Source organism: Clupea harengus, unplaced genomic scaffold (assembly GCF_900700415.2).
Source record: "Clupea harengus unplaced genomic scaffold, Ch_v2.0.2, whole genome shotgun sequence".
NCBI classification, from domain to species: domain Eukaryota; kingdom Metazoa; phylum Chordata; class Actinopteri; order Clupeiformes; family Clupeidae; genus Clupea; species Clupea harengus.
Window position 1 is genome coordinate 18,484 of NW_024879630.1, and position 18,280 is coordinate 36,763.

Consider the following 18,280-nt stretch of genomic DNA (forward strand, 5'->3'; position numbering starts at 1 on the left):
GTGGCTGGTTCTACGTCACCTGAGACCTCTGACCGAACATGCACTTGACCCCCTGCAGTTCGGGTACCGGGAGAGTGTAGGGGTGGATGACGCTGTCCTCTAACTGCTCCACCGGGCCTACTCCTACCTGGACGAGCCGGAAAGTTAAGTGAGGATCATGTTCTTTGACTTTTCGAGCGCCTTTAACACCATCCAGCCTCTCTTACTTAGAGAAAAGCTCGAAAGGATGGGGGTGGATCCCTTCTTCACATCCTGGATTACGGACTACCAACGAGATGTGCCTCTGACATAGTTGTGAGCAGCACTGGGGCTCCGATGGGGACTGTGCTGGCTCCGTTCCTGTTCACCCTCTACACGTCGGACTTCACCTACATCTCTGAGTCCTGTCACGTCCAGAAATATTCAGACGACAGGGCTATAGTGGCGTTTGTGAGGGAGGAGCAGGAGGGGGAGTACAGGGACCTGACGAAAGCCTTTGGCGACTGGAGCGTGAGGAACGGCCTTCTTCTTAACACCAGCAAGACCAAGGAGTTGGTCATTGACTACCGCAGGACTAAGCCACATCTGCAGCCTATTAACATCCGGGGCAAGGACATCTCGGTAGTGCAGACCTACAAGTTCCTGGGGGTGCATCTGGACAACAAGCTGAACTGGTCGGCTAACGCAGGTGCATTTTACAAAAAGGGACGGAGCAGGTTGTTCTTCCTGAGGAAACTCCGGTCCTTTGATGTCTGCAAGGAGATGCTGCTCATGTTTTATCAGTCAGTAATGGCGAGCGTGCTATTCTATGCTGCAGTCTGCTGGGGAGGCAACATGTCAAAGAGGGACACTGGGTGGCTGGACAAGCTGGTAAGAAAGGCGGGCTCAGTGGTGGGACATAGCCTGGACTCACTGAGGAATGTGGTGGAGAGACGGATGCGGGGCAAGCTCTTGGCCATCTTGGGCAATGTTAACCACCCCCTACACCAAGTCCTGGCAGGACAGTCCAGCAGCCTCCGTAGCGGGCGGCTCAACATGCTACGTTCTCGGACTGGGCGTCTAAGGAGGTCCTTTGTCCCAGCTGTCATAAAACTCTAACTGTATGACTACACTGTTTTGCACTATACATCCTACATCCTACACTGTACATAACTGTATTGTATTGTATTGTCTGATTGTTTTGTACCATATTGTCTGTACATATTGTCTGTAATTATTGTAAAAATGAGAGCTGCAAGATACCAGAAATTCCCCACGGGATTAATAAAGTATTTATCTATCTATCTATCTATCTATCTATCTATCATCTACAGGGAAAACAAACACACACACAAGGGAGACACACTCACACGAACGGTTCACTTACAGGAAATACACACACAAGGCAGAGTCCGGCACACACACACTCCACCTACCGGGAACACATTTTGTGTGGGTCCTGTGTTTTATGAGTTGTCATATATGTTTATGGGAGTGGGCGACTAGTTACCCAACCCACTAGTCTCTCAAAGAGAGACACCCAACCCTAACTACAAAGTCTACTAAGAAGAAACAACCCGCGGGCCCTCCGAGAGGCGGGATGGAAGATGGGCCTAAAAGGACAGATCACAGGGTAACGACTGGAATGGAAACGGATAACGAGAAGAAAATCCTGCAGAAATGTGGATGTGGATGGGAGAAGGTGACCACATTCAGGGGGCTGCGAATCCACCAGGGGAAAGCAAGATGTGGGGGGGAAAGGCCATAAGCAACCTTGCGCTGCAGCGTCAGGTCAGACAAGAGGGACCGAAAGCCGGGTTGAAAACCACAGTGCTGACGGACCCAATGTTGCTGAAGGCAGGGAAGTAGAGGAGGAAGAGGAGGAGGAAGAAGGTCCTCTGGTGGAGGACGCGCCTCCATGTGAGCACCAGGCAGAAAAGCCCACCAGTCCCCTCAGAACTGAGCCAAGCCGAAAAGCAGGAAAGGAACCAGCCAGGAGGAGCAAGATCAAATGACCGAAGGCAAACATGGTAGAGGAATGGCACAAATTGGATGTGGACCTGGTCAGGACATTGGAGGGGTCTTTACGAGGAGGGGCAGAGTCCAAGCTTAACCAGTTTGGGGACATCCTATACCAAGAGTGTAAGGGCAGTTTCGGCGAAGTCTCTAACAAGCAGAGAACTGCCCCGAGGAAGGAGAGAAAAGGAGATTGGCCAGCTGGTACAAAGACGACGACAACTCCGTAAGAACTGGAGGAAAGCAACTCAGGCAGAGAAAGAGGGCCTGACGGCACTGTGGGGGGAGGTTAGGCAGAGACTGGCCATTCTTCGCAGAGCTGAGCGCATCCGTAAGCACCGGAACCGGAAAGAAAAGGAAAGAGCCAACTTCTTCAAAGACCCCTTCAAGCACGCCAGACAGCTGCTGGAAGTGAAAAAGCTGGAAATCACTAACGAGCAGCTTGAGCAGCATGTCAGGAAACAGTACAGCGATCCTGCAAGGAACGTCCCACTAGGATCACCTGGTTACTACACCACCGACCTCTAAGTTCAACATCATGCCCCCCAAGCTCAGCGAAGTCAGGCACGTCGTGGAGAAGGCAAGGTCTTCATCAGCATCACCGGGTCCCGATGGAGTACCCTACAAGCTCTATAAGAACTTCCCCAAGGTGCTAGAGCTGCTATGGTACCTCATGAGAACTGTCTGGAAAAAGCGATGCATTCCGTCTGAGTGGCAAAGAGCGGTAGCAGTCTTCATCCCCAAAGAAGAGAACTCCAAAAACATCGGCCAATTCAGGAGCATCACCCTGCTCAACGTTGAAGGGAAGATCTTCTTCTCTGTGCTAGCCAAAAGGATGACCAACTACCTGATGGAGAACAACTACATTGACACCAGCTGCCAGAAAGCAGGAGTCCCAGGCTTCCCAGGCTGTGTAGAACACTCTTCGATGATCTGGGAACAGATCCAAAAGGCCAAGCGCGAGAAGACGGACCTGCATGTCATCTGGCTCGACCTCGCCAACGCCTATGGGTCAGTGCCACATCAGTTGATCAGCTATGCCATGGAGTTTTTCCACATGCCCCCTTGTATTAAGACCCTGGTGGCAAACTATTTCAAGGATCTGCAGATGTGCTTTGCCCTACAGGACTTCATCACCAGGTGGCAACAACTAGAGGTGGGAATCGCCATGGGGTGTGCCATTTCTCCCATTCTGTTTGTGGCAGCCTTCGAGATCATTCTCATCGGAGCAAGACAGACTGTGGGAGGGATTAAACTACCATCCGGACAGAAGCTACCTCCACTGAGGAGCTACATGGACGATGTCACAAGCCTCCTTCAGACAGCACCCTGCACATCTAGACTGCTGAAAAGGATGGACGAGCTGATGTCCTGGGCAAGAATGAAAATCAAGCCTGCCAAGTCCCGCAGCCTGTCCCTCAGGAGGGGAGTCAGAAATGACAGCACCATCTTTGTTGGAGGGGGCGAGATAATCCCACTTCTGTCTGAGCATCCCATCAGAAGCCTAGGTAGAGAGTACACATCAGAGCTCTCCGACAAGCAAATGGGTAGAGCTGTGTTAAAGCAACTCTCAGAAGGCCTGGCAAAGATCGACCAAAGCCAGCTCCCGGGGAAGTACAAGGTGTGGATCTACCAGTTCACACTCTACAGAAGGATAATGTGGCCACTGAAGATGAGTGAGATTCCCTCATCTACAACAACCAAGATGGATGGGAAAGCCAACTCATTCATCCGAAAGTGGTTGGGGCTACCAAGGTGCTTCTCTGACACTGGCCTCTTTGGGAAGAACACCTTGCAGCTGCCACTACAATCCATCAGTTTGGGCTACAAGCAGGAAAAGACCAGGCTGCTTCTTGAATTAAGAGAGTCCACCGATCAGTCAGTGAGAAACGCAGGCGTCATGGTCCGTACTGGCAGGAAGTGGGATGCCCAAACTGAAGTCGACCGAGCAGTTGGCAGGCTGCAACACCAAGAAATCATGGGCAGGGTCCAGGCAGGAGGGGCAGGACTAGGCTGGGGAGAGGCACCACGTTTTTGGTCTAAGGCCAACCGGAAAGAGAGAAAGGAGATGTGTCAGAGGTGGTGTCAGAGGTGATAAGGACAGAGGAAGAGCGCTATAAGATCAAGGCTGTGTCCCAAGGCCGACAAGGAAGCTGGACAACCTGGGAGGGGGTCAACGTATGGCACGCTTCCCTGTCCTCGGAACCTCCACCAGTGGTTCGGAAACGAGGAAGTCTGCCCACTCTGTAAAACTCTCAATGCAAGCCTCCGGCACATCCTGTCGGGCTGTAAGATCGCGCTTTCGCAGGGACGCTACAGATGACGCCATGACCAGGTCCTGACAAAGCTAGCTGAGGTGCTGGAAGGGGGCAGACGGGAAAGCAGGGGATGTCTCCCACCAACGGAACACCACATCAACTTTGTCAGGGAGGGCGGTGGAATAAGAAGCACCAGGCCAAAAGCAACACCAAAGCTCTTTTCCTCCGACCAGGAGTGGAACATGCGAGTAGATCTTGGCGAAATCCCAGCGAAATCACCACCACGTCCGACCTGACATAGTGGCGTGGTCCACCAAGGCAAAAACTGCACTCCTCATCGAGCTCACAGTACCATGGGAGGAGGGAATCGAGGCCGCTTTCGAACAAAAGAGGAACAAGTACTCGGAACTGGCTGCGAACTGCAGGGAAGCTGGCTGGAAGACCACCATCTACCCAGTGGAGGTTGGATCCCGAGGCTTTGTGGGGCAGTCAACCACACGCCTACTAAGGGACACAGGCGTGACAGGAGGAAAGCTTAAGAAAGCAACAAAAGAACTGGCGGAAGAGGCGGAGAAGGGCAGCTTTTGGCTGTGGCTAAGGAAGAAGGGAAAGGGCTGGGGAAAGAACACCTAACCCAGATACCAGTGGCAGAGGGTGACAGGGAGACGTCCCCGTCACTGCTCCGCCACCAGGAGCCGTTCCAGGATTAAAGGAGTGAAACGTCTGTGAATGGTGGTTCCTGGCTGACGACCCTGCAGCTGATCCATGGGCAAAGTCTGACTGATCTAATCTTTATTTTGTCTGGTTTCCTTATTTGTATTGGTTCGTTCAGGAGGGGCCCGGACATTCTTTTTCTGTTGTCTGTGTGCCTGCCTGCCTGCCTAGACAGGTGTTAGCTTTGGGGGCGGGTCAGATAGGGGTTGCTGGTAGAGGCTTGGTGGTCCTTATGTGCACGTGGGAAGACTGAAGTGCTGTGTGCTATTAGTGAGAAGCCTATTTGTGTTATGAAGTGCCTATACGTTTCCTAATCTAGTGTGTGGGTTAGACTTTGATGCCCAGTGTGCCTTTTGCTGTGTGCCCTTTTTGCTGTGTGCCCTTTCACCCTACTTATAAAGACCCTAGCCTTATTGGCTGACTACTATTGGCCTGTAGCCCTCCGCTAAACCTGATTGGTAAATCCAGGGGTATTTTATGAATTGTAATAAAAGTGATTATTTTTCTAAAACAAAAAACTCCTGTCTCTGTTGTGGTGTGTCCTGGGATTCCTTGTGTGACGACCCCGCCTCTTCTGGTGGCTGGGAGAGCTACTTGTATTTGTATTACAGATGCCCCGCAGGTGTGGCCAGCTCGTTCGTTATTGGGAACACCTGGGTCTGCTACTATAAGAGAACCGCCCACGGATTTCATGGGAGATTCAGAGAGAGAGAGAGATCGCGTGGAAACCTTGCTCCCTACTGCTCGTCTTGGGCAATGATCATCGCTCCGTACCTATTGAGATACAACATTCCATCTACTGCCCTAGCATGCATACATACACTACAACCTTACTGACTCACTGACTGCCCCATCTCACCGTAGTCTGGCCTGGTAATATACCCTAGTTGCTAAATAAAAGCATACTGTTTGGCGTTAAAACCTGTGTGACTCTCTTTTATTTGGCATGCCTGTGAGCCGGGCATGACAAATTGGGGGCTCGTCCTGTTTTGAATTCGGAATTTGGAAAAAAACTACTGGACAAGGGAAGGTAAGTGGACGTGCTGGGGTAATTGTGGTTGAGCTGAAGCTATTTGTTCCCTGTTAGGCACAGCAGCGTTGATTCTTTGAGTTTCGCTGGTTTGTTTTTTTAGTAGTGTTGGGGTGAAAGCGGCTGGAGCGGTTGTCTCGGGAGCATCGCCGTGGTGATCGGGTTGTTGCCAGTGACTGGTCGCTTCCCTTTACCAGCGGTATTGAGTGCGTAATTACCCGCCGCGAGTAACCACATGAAGACCAGGTGAGTTAGGTAGCTAATATTTGGGTTAGGCAGATAGAGGGGACGCTCTTCTTTTACAGGTTACAGCCAGCGCGTCCACTACTGAAAAATGTCTCAGCTTGAGGATTTTTTTAAGACTCCATCGGAGTTGTTTTTAGAGGATTGCACTAAAGACCAGCTGTTAAAAATTGCAGACCATTATGAGATAGTGATCAGTGATAAGAGGCTGAAAGATACGGTAAGAGCGATATTGAGGGCGAACTTGCAGGAGCGGAAAGTGTTGCCGGGTAAACCAGGAAGCGCTGTGGGGGATGCTCCTGGTAGTACAAGTTTTACTTTTGAACAACAGAAGGAGTTGCTATTGTTGCAAATGGCGCACGACAAAATTAAGTGCGAGGCAGAGCAGGATAGGATCAGCTTGGAGCGGGAGAAGTTGAGTTTGCTCAGAGAAGGTAGGTTGAGCAGGGAAGATATGCAAGCGTTAGGTGGAGAGAGGGTTTCTGCACATAGCCGGGTGCCGCATTTTGATCTGGTGGGGAACTTGAAGCTTGTTCCAAAGTTTAATGAGAAGGACCCTGAGACTTTTTTTTCGTTATTTGAAAGAGTGGCGGACGCTAGGGGTTGGCCTGGTGCGGATCGCACGGTTATGTTACAGTGCGTACTGACCGGGAAGGCGCAGGAGGCATATGCAGCGTTGTCGGTGATGGATAGTGTGAGTTATAAATCGGTGAAGGAGGCGGTGCTTAAGGTCTATGAGATGGTGCCGGAGGCCTATCGTCAGCGGTTCAGGGAGGGTAGGAAAGAGGACAAGCAGTCCTACCTGGAGTTTGCACGAGAGCTGGTGATTACTTTTAATCGTTGGCGTACAGCTTCTAGTGTAGGAAACTTTGAGGAGTTATGCGACCTGGTCCTACTGGAACAGTTTAAAAGTTCAGTTCCCTGTCCTATTGCCACCTATATAACGGAACAACAGTCAAAAACAGTGGGTGAGGCAGCTGCATTAGCAGATCAGTATGCTTTGACACACCGCAGTGACTGGGTAAAGGTGCCTAGTGGGCCTAGGGAAGGTGCAGTTGGGCGTGGAGTTTGGTCTGTGGGGTCAGGCATGCCTGAAGTGAATGGGGCAAATTGGCGTGACGTAGAGAGAGTGTGTCACTTTTGTGGGAAAAAGGGGCATGTGAAAGCGGACTGCTATGCTCTTAAGAACCGGAGTAAACCGATGAGTGTAGAGTCGGCTGCGTTATCCGCTCCAGTGGTAAGGGTGGTTCCGGATCAACATTCTCATCGGGTGTGTGAGAAAGGTCCTGGTGATTATTTGCCTTTTGTCTCAGCCGGTTTCGTTTCCTTGACGAGAGACAGTGAGAAGGTGCCGGTTAAAATCCTAAGAGATACCGGCGCATTAAGCTCATTTATTCTGGCATCAGTTCTCCCTTTCTCAGAGCAGTCTGATACTGGCGAGACGGCACTGGTACGGGGTATGGGATTGTCTGTGGTGTCTGCTCCAGTGCACCGACTGCAGCTGTTCTCAGATTTGGTGCAGGGGGAAGTGTGCCTCGCAGTGCGCCCGGCGTTTCCGGTGGAAGGAGTCCAGCTTGTTCTTGGGAATAGGCTAGCTGGTGGGCATGTATGGTCGGATGTTCCTCCAAGCACGGTGGTGGGTTCTCCCCCTCGGTGAGTGGCAGTGACGGAGAGGGAAGAGTCTCATGGTTTGATCCGGCAGGTTAAGATGAAGGAGTGTCTGTATATCAGGCGTGTGTGTGTGTAAGGTAGTGTCTGTGCGTCAGGCATGCTGGGGTGTGAGTTAGTGTCTGTTCATCAGGCAAGTAAGGTAGGGTCTGTGTATCAGTCCTGCTGGGGTGTGAGTTAGTGTCTGTTTATCAGGCAAGTAAGGTAGGGTCTGTGCATCAGGCCTGCTGGGGTGTGAGTTAGTGTCTTTATCAGGCATGTTGGTGTGAAAGGTGTTGTCTGTGATTCAGGCATATCAGGGCGACCCAGGCCCTGTTGGGTGGTGCTTGTGGCTTGGTGTTATTTTTTTTACTTGTGTGGTGTTAATCTCTCCTCTTCCTCATGCAGGGTACTAACAGGATCCTGGTGCTGCGGTTGAGGGGGGGGTGTTGCTCACAGGTGGAACAGCCGTTCTGGAAAAGTATATTTTTGTTGTCGTGGTTCCGGTTAGAACCCCTTTCTTATGGGGGGGGGTGTGACGACCCCGCCTCTTCTGGTGGCTGGGAGAGCTACTTGTCTTTGTATTACAGATGCCCCGCAGGTGTGGCCAGCTCGTTCGTTATTGGGAACACCTGGGTCTGCTACTATAAGAGCACCGCCCACGGATTTCATGGGAGATTCAGAGAGAGAGAGAGATCGCGTGGAAACCTTGCTCCCTACTGCTCGTCTTGGGCAATGATCATCGCTCCGTACCTATTGAGATACAACATTCCATCTACTGCCCTAGCATGCATACATACACTACAACCTTACTGACTCACTGACTGCCCCATCTCACCGTAGTCTGGCCTGGTAATATACCCTAGTTGCTAAATAAAAGCATACTGTTTGGCGTTAAAACCTGTGTGACTCTCTTTTATTTGGCATGCCTGTGAGCCGGGCATGACACTTGTGTAGCACCTGTGTTGTCTGGACTAGTAGAAAAGAGCTACACTCACGAAGATTCTAGAAACTAGAGTTGAAATCACCATTAAAACTAAAAGCTTGCAAATAGTAAACACTTTATTTTGTACAGTTTCCTTGGAATGTTAATGTAGAAATTTGAATATGTTGCAGTCAGTGTATGAATAAGTGTGTGTAAATGTATAATTAAATAAAAGAAAATAACAAAACCATGTAAATATGCACCAAAATGTACATTCAATACGAATTAAAGTAGCAAAAGAAAATGCACCCTATATGAAACACTTCAGTAATCAAATATACACTTAAAAAACAGTGTACCAATTCAGTATGTTCAACAGGAAAAAACAATGCAGGAAATCAATATGAAAAACAATATGGAAAATCAGTCAATCAACAGTCCTGTGTTCGTGTATGCAAAGGATTCCCTTCTCAGTGTGAAAAGGATTGCACTTATCTGTCCACGCGCAAAGATGCAAAGTGCTTGTTCAACTGTCGTCGAAGAAACCTTATGGTAGCTGGCCAGGCTACCACAGGTTTGATGCTCCATGCGCGGGGTGCAAAGATCTCCGTGGGAAGCTCGCCATCTTTTCTGAGTCTTCTTAAATCCAAACTTAAAACCAATCTACACAACAGTGTAATAGATTCGAGTGTTAATATTCAGTATCTAAAATCTACGTAAAGCTTTACTAAATCTAAATCTTTTATCTAAATCTACAGGTGGAAAACCGAGCTGCCCTAAAAGGTGGTTATCTTTCCGCTGCCGCGCAGCCGTTAAGTTAAACACAAAATGCAATTAGCCTGCATGGCCAACAAAACCCGTATGGACAGTATATACATACAATTCGGTAATAAACCCATTTTCAACAAAGTTATATTACAATACAAATATTAAACATGAAAATACTATGTACAGTTGAGAAATAAAAGGTTGTAATATTAAATAAATGCTTCGACTGGTTTTTAAAATTGCTCTATGAGTTTGAACTTGTCTGTACAATATGAGATCGTTACAGTATGAAAACTTAAACTTACCGAAGCTCTTTTCTTAATTAAAAAATGAATTCAATCCACTCTCTGCTTGCGAAATGACAGGGTGAGACGAAAAAGGAAAGGAAAGGAAAATATATATCGTTATCCTTCAAAGTTATCAAGTTCACGCTGCTTGCACTTCAGCTGAACTTCAACGGTTCTCGGAAACAAGAGAATTTCCTGCGCATGCGCAATGCGCATGACTGATTTTTTTAGCTGGGCTACACTTGCTTAAGTGGGTTTGCTCGTCAAGTTCGGCAACACACACACACACTCAAGGGAGAGACACACACACTCCACTTACAGGGAACACACACACACACACACACAAGGGGGAGACTGAACCATCAAAACACTACGCTAGTACAGGTTGGAAGTAGAAGAGTGAGGGACACAATTGAATTTAATCTGTGTTGAAAGACGAGTGACACAATTCAGGACTCCGTATATTTAGTTTCTTTACTCTGGAACTTGTGAAGACATTACAGGCAACGTGGGTAATGCTCGTCATTCATATTCATTCCGACTATACGCATGCGCAGTGCCTAGTTATAGGAATTCAAACTGATCATTACTTAAACAAGATGAACATAGACTTACGTTCTACAATCTGTAAATGTCGTCTGATGTCAGCAACAGGTGCATGATCAAAAATGAACAAGTAAATGGAGACGTAGACTCGTCACTCCTGAGTTCATGAAAGGATCCGGGTCATTTGAACTTTTGTAATTTGTCCCTACCAGTAATAGCAATAATGGGTACGTGTCATGTACAAATTATCCTTTCAGACAGTTCACATACCATTATAAGCAGTTTGTTGATTTAGCATTAGTTACATGTTAGCTATCCACTGCAGGAGTCTCTGCTTAATGCTTTACCACACTACACTTGTGTATAACATGATGTCATCAACATGAGACTAAGGCAACCTACAGTTCCACAGTGTGTGTGAAGAATGAAAACTTGTTAGTTCAATGTTAGAGCTCCAGTGATGAAGAGCCCTGTGAATTTTGTACACAAAATGTTTGTAGCTGCGGAAAAATGGCAAACATACTTTCAGTTGGAGATCTTCAATAATGAATGTTTAATGAGTGTCTTAACTCACCCATCAGTGATCTGAGAGACTCGCTCTCTATCTTCACCTTCATCATCCTCTCTTTCACTCTCTCTTCATCTCTCCTCCTCTTTTTCTCCAATTTCTTTATTCTCTGTTTCTCCATCTCATAATGGCGTCCTCTGTTTCCTGCCACCATCTCTTCTATCTTCTCCATCAGCTGTGTAACCTGCATGTGATCTCCTCTCTTCTGATTGTTGAGGACATGATATCTGTTCCCACATTTCTCTACCAGCCACTGCAGACTCTCTCCTTCACTCTCAATGTGCTGCTCAATGGGTGTGCCTCCCAGCCAGTCTCCACGGGTGAACACCACTATTGTGTGACTCCACACTCTCTCACTGAGAAGCTCCAGGTGTTTCTGCATTGATCTTTTCTCTCTCTCTGTGAATGGAGTGCCCACACGTTTGACCAGCAGCAGAGCGTGGGGTCCAGGAGGACACAGAGACACACTGAGCTCAATCTCATTTTTAGTCAGTTCAGGAGTTTCCTCTAACTGATAATTCTTCCACCATCCTGGAGCCTCCACCACAGTGACCTGCCTCCCTGCTACTTGTCCCTGTCTCTTCACACACTGAGCTGTTCTCCCTACGGCAACAAACTCCTCTCTGCCCAGGATGGTGTTTCCTGATGAACTCTTCCCAGATCGTATGTATCCCAGCAGCACAATCCTCAACTCTGACAGATGAAGAGACTCACCTGACATGAAGAAGCACAAGTCAATCAGTGCAGGTTATAGTTCTTCTGAATAACTTTTAATCATAGTCAGCTATAGACGCAACATGATGACAAATGCATACTTAATCCACATAGTAAATTATGTATTGATGGAAATGTATGAAAAATGACACTTGTCTATTTAGTCAGTGTGTTCATCAGTAGCAATACATGCATTGATCATGTGTCTCCTATCTGCTGTGTTAAATGTCTGTAACTGTGTAAAGAAAGCTAATGTACAATCCATTAGAGACGAGCAACAAAAGGGAAGTTGTTGAATATGAGATTCTTAACTCACCCATCAGTGATCTGAGAGACTCTCTGTCTATCTTCACCTTCATCATCCTCTCTTTCACTCTCTCTTCATCTCTCCACCTCTTCTCCTCCAATATTTTTCCTCTCTGTCTCTCCATCTCATAATGGCGTCCTCTGTTTCCTGCCACCATCTCTTCTATCTTCTCCATCAGCTGTGTAACCTGCATGTGATCTTCTCTCTTCTGATTGTTGAGGACATGATATCTGTTCCCACATTTCTCTACCAGCCACTGCAGACTCTTTCCTTCAGTCTTAATGTGCTGCTCAATGGGTGTGTCTCCCAGCAAGTCTCCACAGGTGAACAGCACTATAGTGTGACTCCACACTCTCTCTCTGAGAAGCTCCAGGTGTTGCTGCACTAATCTTTTCTCTGTCTCGGTGAATGGAGTGTCCACACATACCACCAGCAGCAGAGCGTGGGGTCCAGGAGGACACAGAGACACACTGAGCTCAATCTCATTTTTAGTCAGTTCAGGAGTATTCGGAATATTTGGAACATTCCTCCACCATCCTGGAGCCTCCACCACAGTGACCTGCCTCCCTGCTACTTGTCCCTGTCTCTTCACACACTGAGCTGTTCTCCCTACAGTATCAAACTCCTCTCTGCCCAGGATGGTGTTTCCTGATGAACTCTTCCCAGCTCTTTTGTATCCCAGCAGCACAATCTTCAACTCTGACAGATGATGGCTTTTTCCTGAGTACAAAGTACACAGTAGTCAGTATATATCAGTACAAACATTGAAGTAATACTTCAGTTGGTTTGGGGAATACTTTGATGGTTTGAACAACCTAGTGGTGCAATTCCAGTTTGTTACAAACAGCCATTTTCTATAGTCTTGTCAGGGTTTACTTTCCAGCGATAACTGAGGACCTCTACATCACTTAGATATACTGCCCGCCCCCCCCCTCTATATCAGTTAGATATACTGCCCCCCCCTCTATATCACTTAGATATACCCCCCCCCTCTATATCACTTAGATATACTGCCCCCCCCTCTATATCACTTAGATATACCCCCCCCCTCTATATCACTTAGATATACTGCCCCCCCCCCCTCTATATCACTGAGATATACTGCCCCCCCCTCTATATCACTTAGATATACTGCCCCCCCCCCCTCTATATCACTGAGATATACTGCCCCCCCCCTCTATATCACTTAGATATACTGCCCCCCCCCCTCTATATCACTGAGATATACTGCCCCCCCCCCCTCTATATCACTTAGATATACTGCCCCCCCCCTATATCACTTAGATATACTGCCCCCCCTCTATATCACTTAGATATACTGCCCCCCCCCCCCTATATCACTTAGATATACTGCCCCCCCCCCTCTATATCACTTAGATATACTGCCCCCCCCTCTATATCACTTAGATATACTGCCCCCCCTCTATATCACTTAGATATACTGCCCCCCCCGCCTCTATATCACTGAGATATACTGCCCCCCCCCTCTATATCACTTAGATATACTGCCCCCCCCCCTCTATATCACTTAGATATACTCCCCCCCTCTCGCCCGTCTAAAACACATTAATTTTAATTCATTCCCACTGTCAGAAGATTGTTGTTCATGGCACTATGTTTCCAGGGTATCAATTAACTATTTGACTTAAATGTTTAGCGTCAATTTCCAATCATAACACTGAAAATCAATGCTCAAGAATTCGTTTTCACTGTGAGTGGGAATGGGGTATTTGTGTGTGTGTGTGTGTGTGTGTGTGTGTGTGTGTGTGTGTGCGGGGAGGGGTGCAGATGTAGGTGTTTGCTACATGTTGTTCATAATAATCTGCTGGATGGTGTGTGCCATCATCATTTGGTTCATGATATAAATTACATAATTACTTGACAGCTATGTAGTCTATAATATCACTATCGCTTAGCAACATATTGTAGTATAAAATGAAGCTTCAGTAAGGATTAATGTGTGATTTCCTTAAGAATGTACAGTGGGGCAGTGGAATTATGGGATATGGTTATTGAACAGAGACCTTGCCTGGACAACAGAGACTATGGATGACACAAACATGGCTGCAGCAGTACATACTTGTGTTGCCTGGACAACAGATACTATGGATGACACACACATGGCTGCAGCAGTACATACTTGTGTTGCCTGCACTCAAACCAAAGGCAATCAGTTTTCTTAAAACAGTTGAACTAACTTGCCAGTTTTCACAGTGCATAATATCGTACACTGCATAACAAGTCCAATAAAGTTTGCCGTCATTTAGTTGCACATTTCTTTAATGAATACATTCATCTAGGATATGATGTACTCAACATTCATCTGGGATATGATGTACTCAACATTCATCTGGGATATGATGTACTCAACATTCATCTGGGATATAATGTACGGACATATGCTGTAATTGTTCCATAGAGCACTAAAATGATGTCAATAAAACTTGAAACATGAAATTTTGTTACACTTAAATGAGTTTTTACTTGTTACAGTTAAAAATGAGATAAAAATGATTGTAAAACAGTACATATATAACTCACCTGAAGGAGGCTTGATACTGGCTGCCATTTTGTTTACTCAAGTGTCATGCCTGGAGGCTTCTACGGGACGTTACTGGGACTGCGTGCCTTTATGACAGAAACAAATCAACATCTTCCTGTCGTGAGACTCTCACACTTACACACACACACACACTTGTAAACATGATTTAGTTCTACCAAATAATATTTGGTCAAATATATCAATGACAGTAGACATTTTTTTTAATTCATCACAACTGTTAAGAGCAACAGGAAAAGGGTAACATAAGACCTAGAGTTTAGTGACTGAAGAGAAATGTAGAAGAAACAAAAGAGCAGAAAACAAAGGAAGGGCCTCATTCTTTCCTGCTGTGGTCTGAGCAGCTCTCCTGACTCCCTAGAAAATACACATGATGTGAGTTTACCCATTCTGCTTTTCTCCCTACTCTGTCTGAACCCAAACTAAACGTGATCCAAAAAAGCTCTTGCCAACGCTAGAGGTCAAAACATTTCCATAAACAAAGTGTTTACATCTCCCTGTGTTAGGGTAACTAACACAGCAAACAAACAACACATAGAAGTTAAACTAAAGGATTGCCCAGTGTGTCTGTGGTGTGAGAGCCCGCTTGTCTCTGTCAAAAGGTACAATTACACATAACTATATCTTGGTGTGACGTAGTCGCATCCAGAGCCAAGGCCTTACTACCAGTAGGTTACATATAGTAAATATCTGCCTGGAGGAAGTGAGAGAGAGCACCATATTTACATGGGGAGTCCCAATCCCCAAAACCATCACTCCACATACAGGGAACACACAAATGCACACACAAGTGAGGGAGAGAACCATCACGGCACCCCACTCCACCTACAGCAACTACAGGGAACACACACACACAAGGGGGAGACACACACACACACACACACACACACATACACAAGAGAGAGAGACACCCACACAACAGAGAGACACACACACACACACACACACAAGAGAGAGACACACACACACACACTCTACCTACAGGGAACACACACACACAAGGGGGAGACACACACACACACACACACAAGAGAGAGAGACACACACACACACACAACAGAGAGACACACACACACTCTACCTACAGGGAACACACACTGAGAGACACAGAGAGACAGACAAGGCGAAGACCACAGTGTGTGTGAGGAATGAAAACTTCTGTTTGTTTGTCAATGTTAGAACTCCACCTACAGGGAACACACACACAAGGGAGACCACAGTGTGTGAAGAAGGAAAACTTGCTCTGTATTAGGGCTGAACGAATCGTAATGAATGATTTCAATATGACCAACACAATATTAGATACATTTAGTGTAAAATATTATTTCCCACAATTAAAATTTGTATTTAACTGCTCATTACAAAACTGCTCAAGCAAAATGTGTGTGGCTGTGGATAAATGGCAAACACACTTTCATTTGGAGATCTTCAAGAACAGCTATTTAATGAGTCTCCTAAGTCACCCATCAGTGATCTGAGAGACTCTCTCTCTATCTTCACCTTCATCATCATCTCTTTCACTCTCTCTTCATCTCTTTTCCTTCTCTCCTCCAATATTTCTCCTCTCTGTCTCTCCATCTTCAATACTTTGATGGTTTGAACATTTTAAGCTAATGCACAACGACACAAGCGGTGCTAATTATAAACGTAAAACAATGTGTTTTTTAAGTGTTGAAAAATCCTGATCCCCCTATTCCTCAAAGTGGTTTGGTTCACATGCTGTTTCCAACGGGCGGGGCTACCGGCAGCTCCGTGATTCAGTCAATTAGCCAAGTACACGGTCAGGCAGTGAGACTGTTTCCTCCTCTCTCCCACTGACGCAGTTAAGAACATGTAATGAAGAAGTTTTTTCTAAACTCCTTTTACGAAGTTCCAATCGATATGCACAAGTATACATACGTTTATTAATGGATTGACATGACAACGTGAACGTTTGCTGATAACACACGCATGCCGGTAATTAACACCGTTACGATAGCTAGCTAGATAGTTAGGACACTGTCCTGTCAGGGGCAGGTTAATGCTAGTTAATAAAAGTAGGTCTACATCTCAGTGCCTCTCCAGATTAGTTAAATTAACTGAAGGTAAATTAATTTAATCTGTCCCTGCGGTGCATGAACAATGCTGGTATTGGATATATTTATCTGCAATCGTGATGACCGTGAGATGAGGCTTCTCCCTCTTGTATTGTGTAATCTGTATATTCTCGCCTCAAATATAATCTTGTTATCCACCATATCTAGTTTTAAATGTTATGCATATCCCTCGATTGCAGTATTAAGGCCTTTTTGATGGCTTCTAGACGAAATCAGGTTATTTTGTCTCCAAAAGTTATCTAGAGCCTCTTGGGATATCGTTTTGACACTGATAGCTGCCATTGTAAACTCTAGTCAGCTCTGATAACTTGTCCGAGTTAGGAACAGTAAATATTGGTGGCGGGGCTTATTGATAGGTCAAATTGAACTGTTTTATAACTTATTTTGAGCATCAAGTTCTCTTGAACTTTGGACATTATTTGTCTGTGAGTAGATATTTTGTGTTAGTACATTTAATGCCGTTTAGAGGATTTAAAAATGACTTCGAAATGACTCCCCCCCCCCGGAATTACTCTCCGAAATGTTACCATGTATTGTCCCCCCCCCCCCCCCCTACAATGAAATGGGATCTCCGCCTCTGGTTGAACTATTATGACATAAATCGTTTCAGCTCATCACAAAGTTGGTCTTACCTCAGTAAAGTGTTTCAGCTATGGGAGTGAAGTTGTGGTTTCTCACACAGGCTGTTTCTCCTGCAGACTGGACACTCCTGCTGTAGCCAGGCTTTACACACACTGTCAATACAGGACAGAAGAAAATGATCCTTGAGTTTTTCGCTGTAAACTCCTCTTCAGAGAGCTACCTAGGCCATTTTCTCTATCAGTAATGCTCCCTCGTCTGAAATGTCTGATCACTTTCAGTTTTACTTTCCCATTTAGTGGTGCAAGAAGTGCGGTGTCTCTGGATTAGTCCTTTTCCTCTCAGTCCCCTGCCTGATGTCAGCTGCAGCTCCGTTAATCAGCTGTGTTATCCTGCAGATATCTCAACTGTCCTGTCGCATCTGTAAAAAGTTTCCTCGTCGAAGACGACAAGTGTCTCGATCTGTGGTCATACGTCTGGGGCAGGAATTTGCTGGAGGAACCTGATTGGTTATCACGTCCCATGACCTAGTTTGATTAACACTTAAATGGCCAATCTCATGCAGAGACCTCTCACTGGCAGCCGCTGTTGGTTGCCGAGATCTTCGTATTACGAGCTCAGTAAAACCCCGCAATGTCTCCATTGCTAACAATGGGTTCCAAGTATAAAAACAAATATAGTAAGCAAACTCACAAAGCAAAAACAACTCGTATTATAGTGGGAGCGAGACTATTTGGGCGAGAGTGAGGGGGCTGGGAGCGAGCTGCAAGCTGTGCAGAAAGAGAGAACACGCAGAGAGACGAGTGATGGAAACAAACAGTGAACTGACGAGGATGAATAACTTTGTTAAAACAGCTGACTTGCAGGCTACTGCATTTCGCCCTCCAGTCCTGCAACATACATTTACATGTCCAAAACTAACCAAAACACGTCTCACACACGTAATTCCTCTCCAACTTAGTGATATTATTATTTGTGTAACAATAGTATATTGTGTCCGCACGGACCTGTTTGAATGTGGCACCTGAAGTAAGCGTGATTGTCGCTACACGATGGTAGTCATA

General features: G+C 46.4%; 1 protein-coding gene and 1 long non-coding RNA gene across 2 annotated transcripts; both read right to left on the bottom strand.

Annotated features, from left to right (window-relative positions):
* Positions 1-8,910: 8,910 nt before the first annotated feature.
* LOC122129324 lies at positions 8,911-9,911 on the bottom strand. Its single transcript, XR_006151758.1, has 2 exons — positions 9,865-9,911; positions 8,911-9,454 (listed from the first exon to the last, which is right to left on the bottom strand). It is a non-coding gene; the product is annotated as an uncharacterized LOC122129324 (long non-coding RNA).
* Positions 9,912-10,838: 927 nt separating this feature from the next.
* On the bottom strand, positions 10,839-11,681 carry LOC122129328 (GTPase IMAP family member 4-like). The gene is made up of 2 exons (XM_042704321.1): positions 11,112-11,681; positions 10,839-10,862 (listed from the first exon to the last, which is right to left on the bottom strand). The coding sequence occupies exons 1-2, from the start codon at positions 11,679-11,681 to the stop codon at positions 10,839-10,841; spliced, it is 594 nt and encodes a 197-aa protein (XP_042560255.1).
* Between the last annotated feature and the right edge of the window lie 6,599 nt (positions 11,682-18,280).

Bases quoted from the DNA above. Each gene is read 5' to 3' on its own strand.
- LOC122129328 (XM_042704321.1), bottom strand. From the start codon at position 11,681: ATGTCAGGTGAGTCTCTTCATCTGTCAGAGTTGAGGATTGTGCTGCTG. The intron at 10,863-11,111 runs GTGGCAGGAAAC...CAAAATTCACAG, and splicing joins TGGAGAAGATAGAAGAGATG to GGCTCTTCATCACTGGAGCT.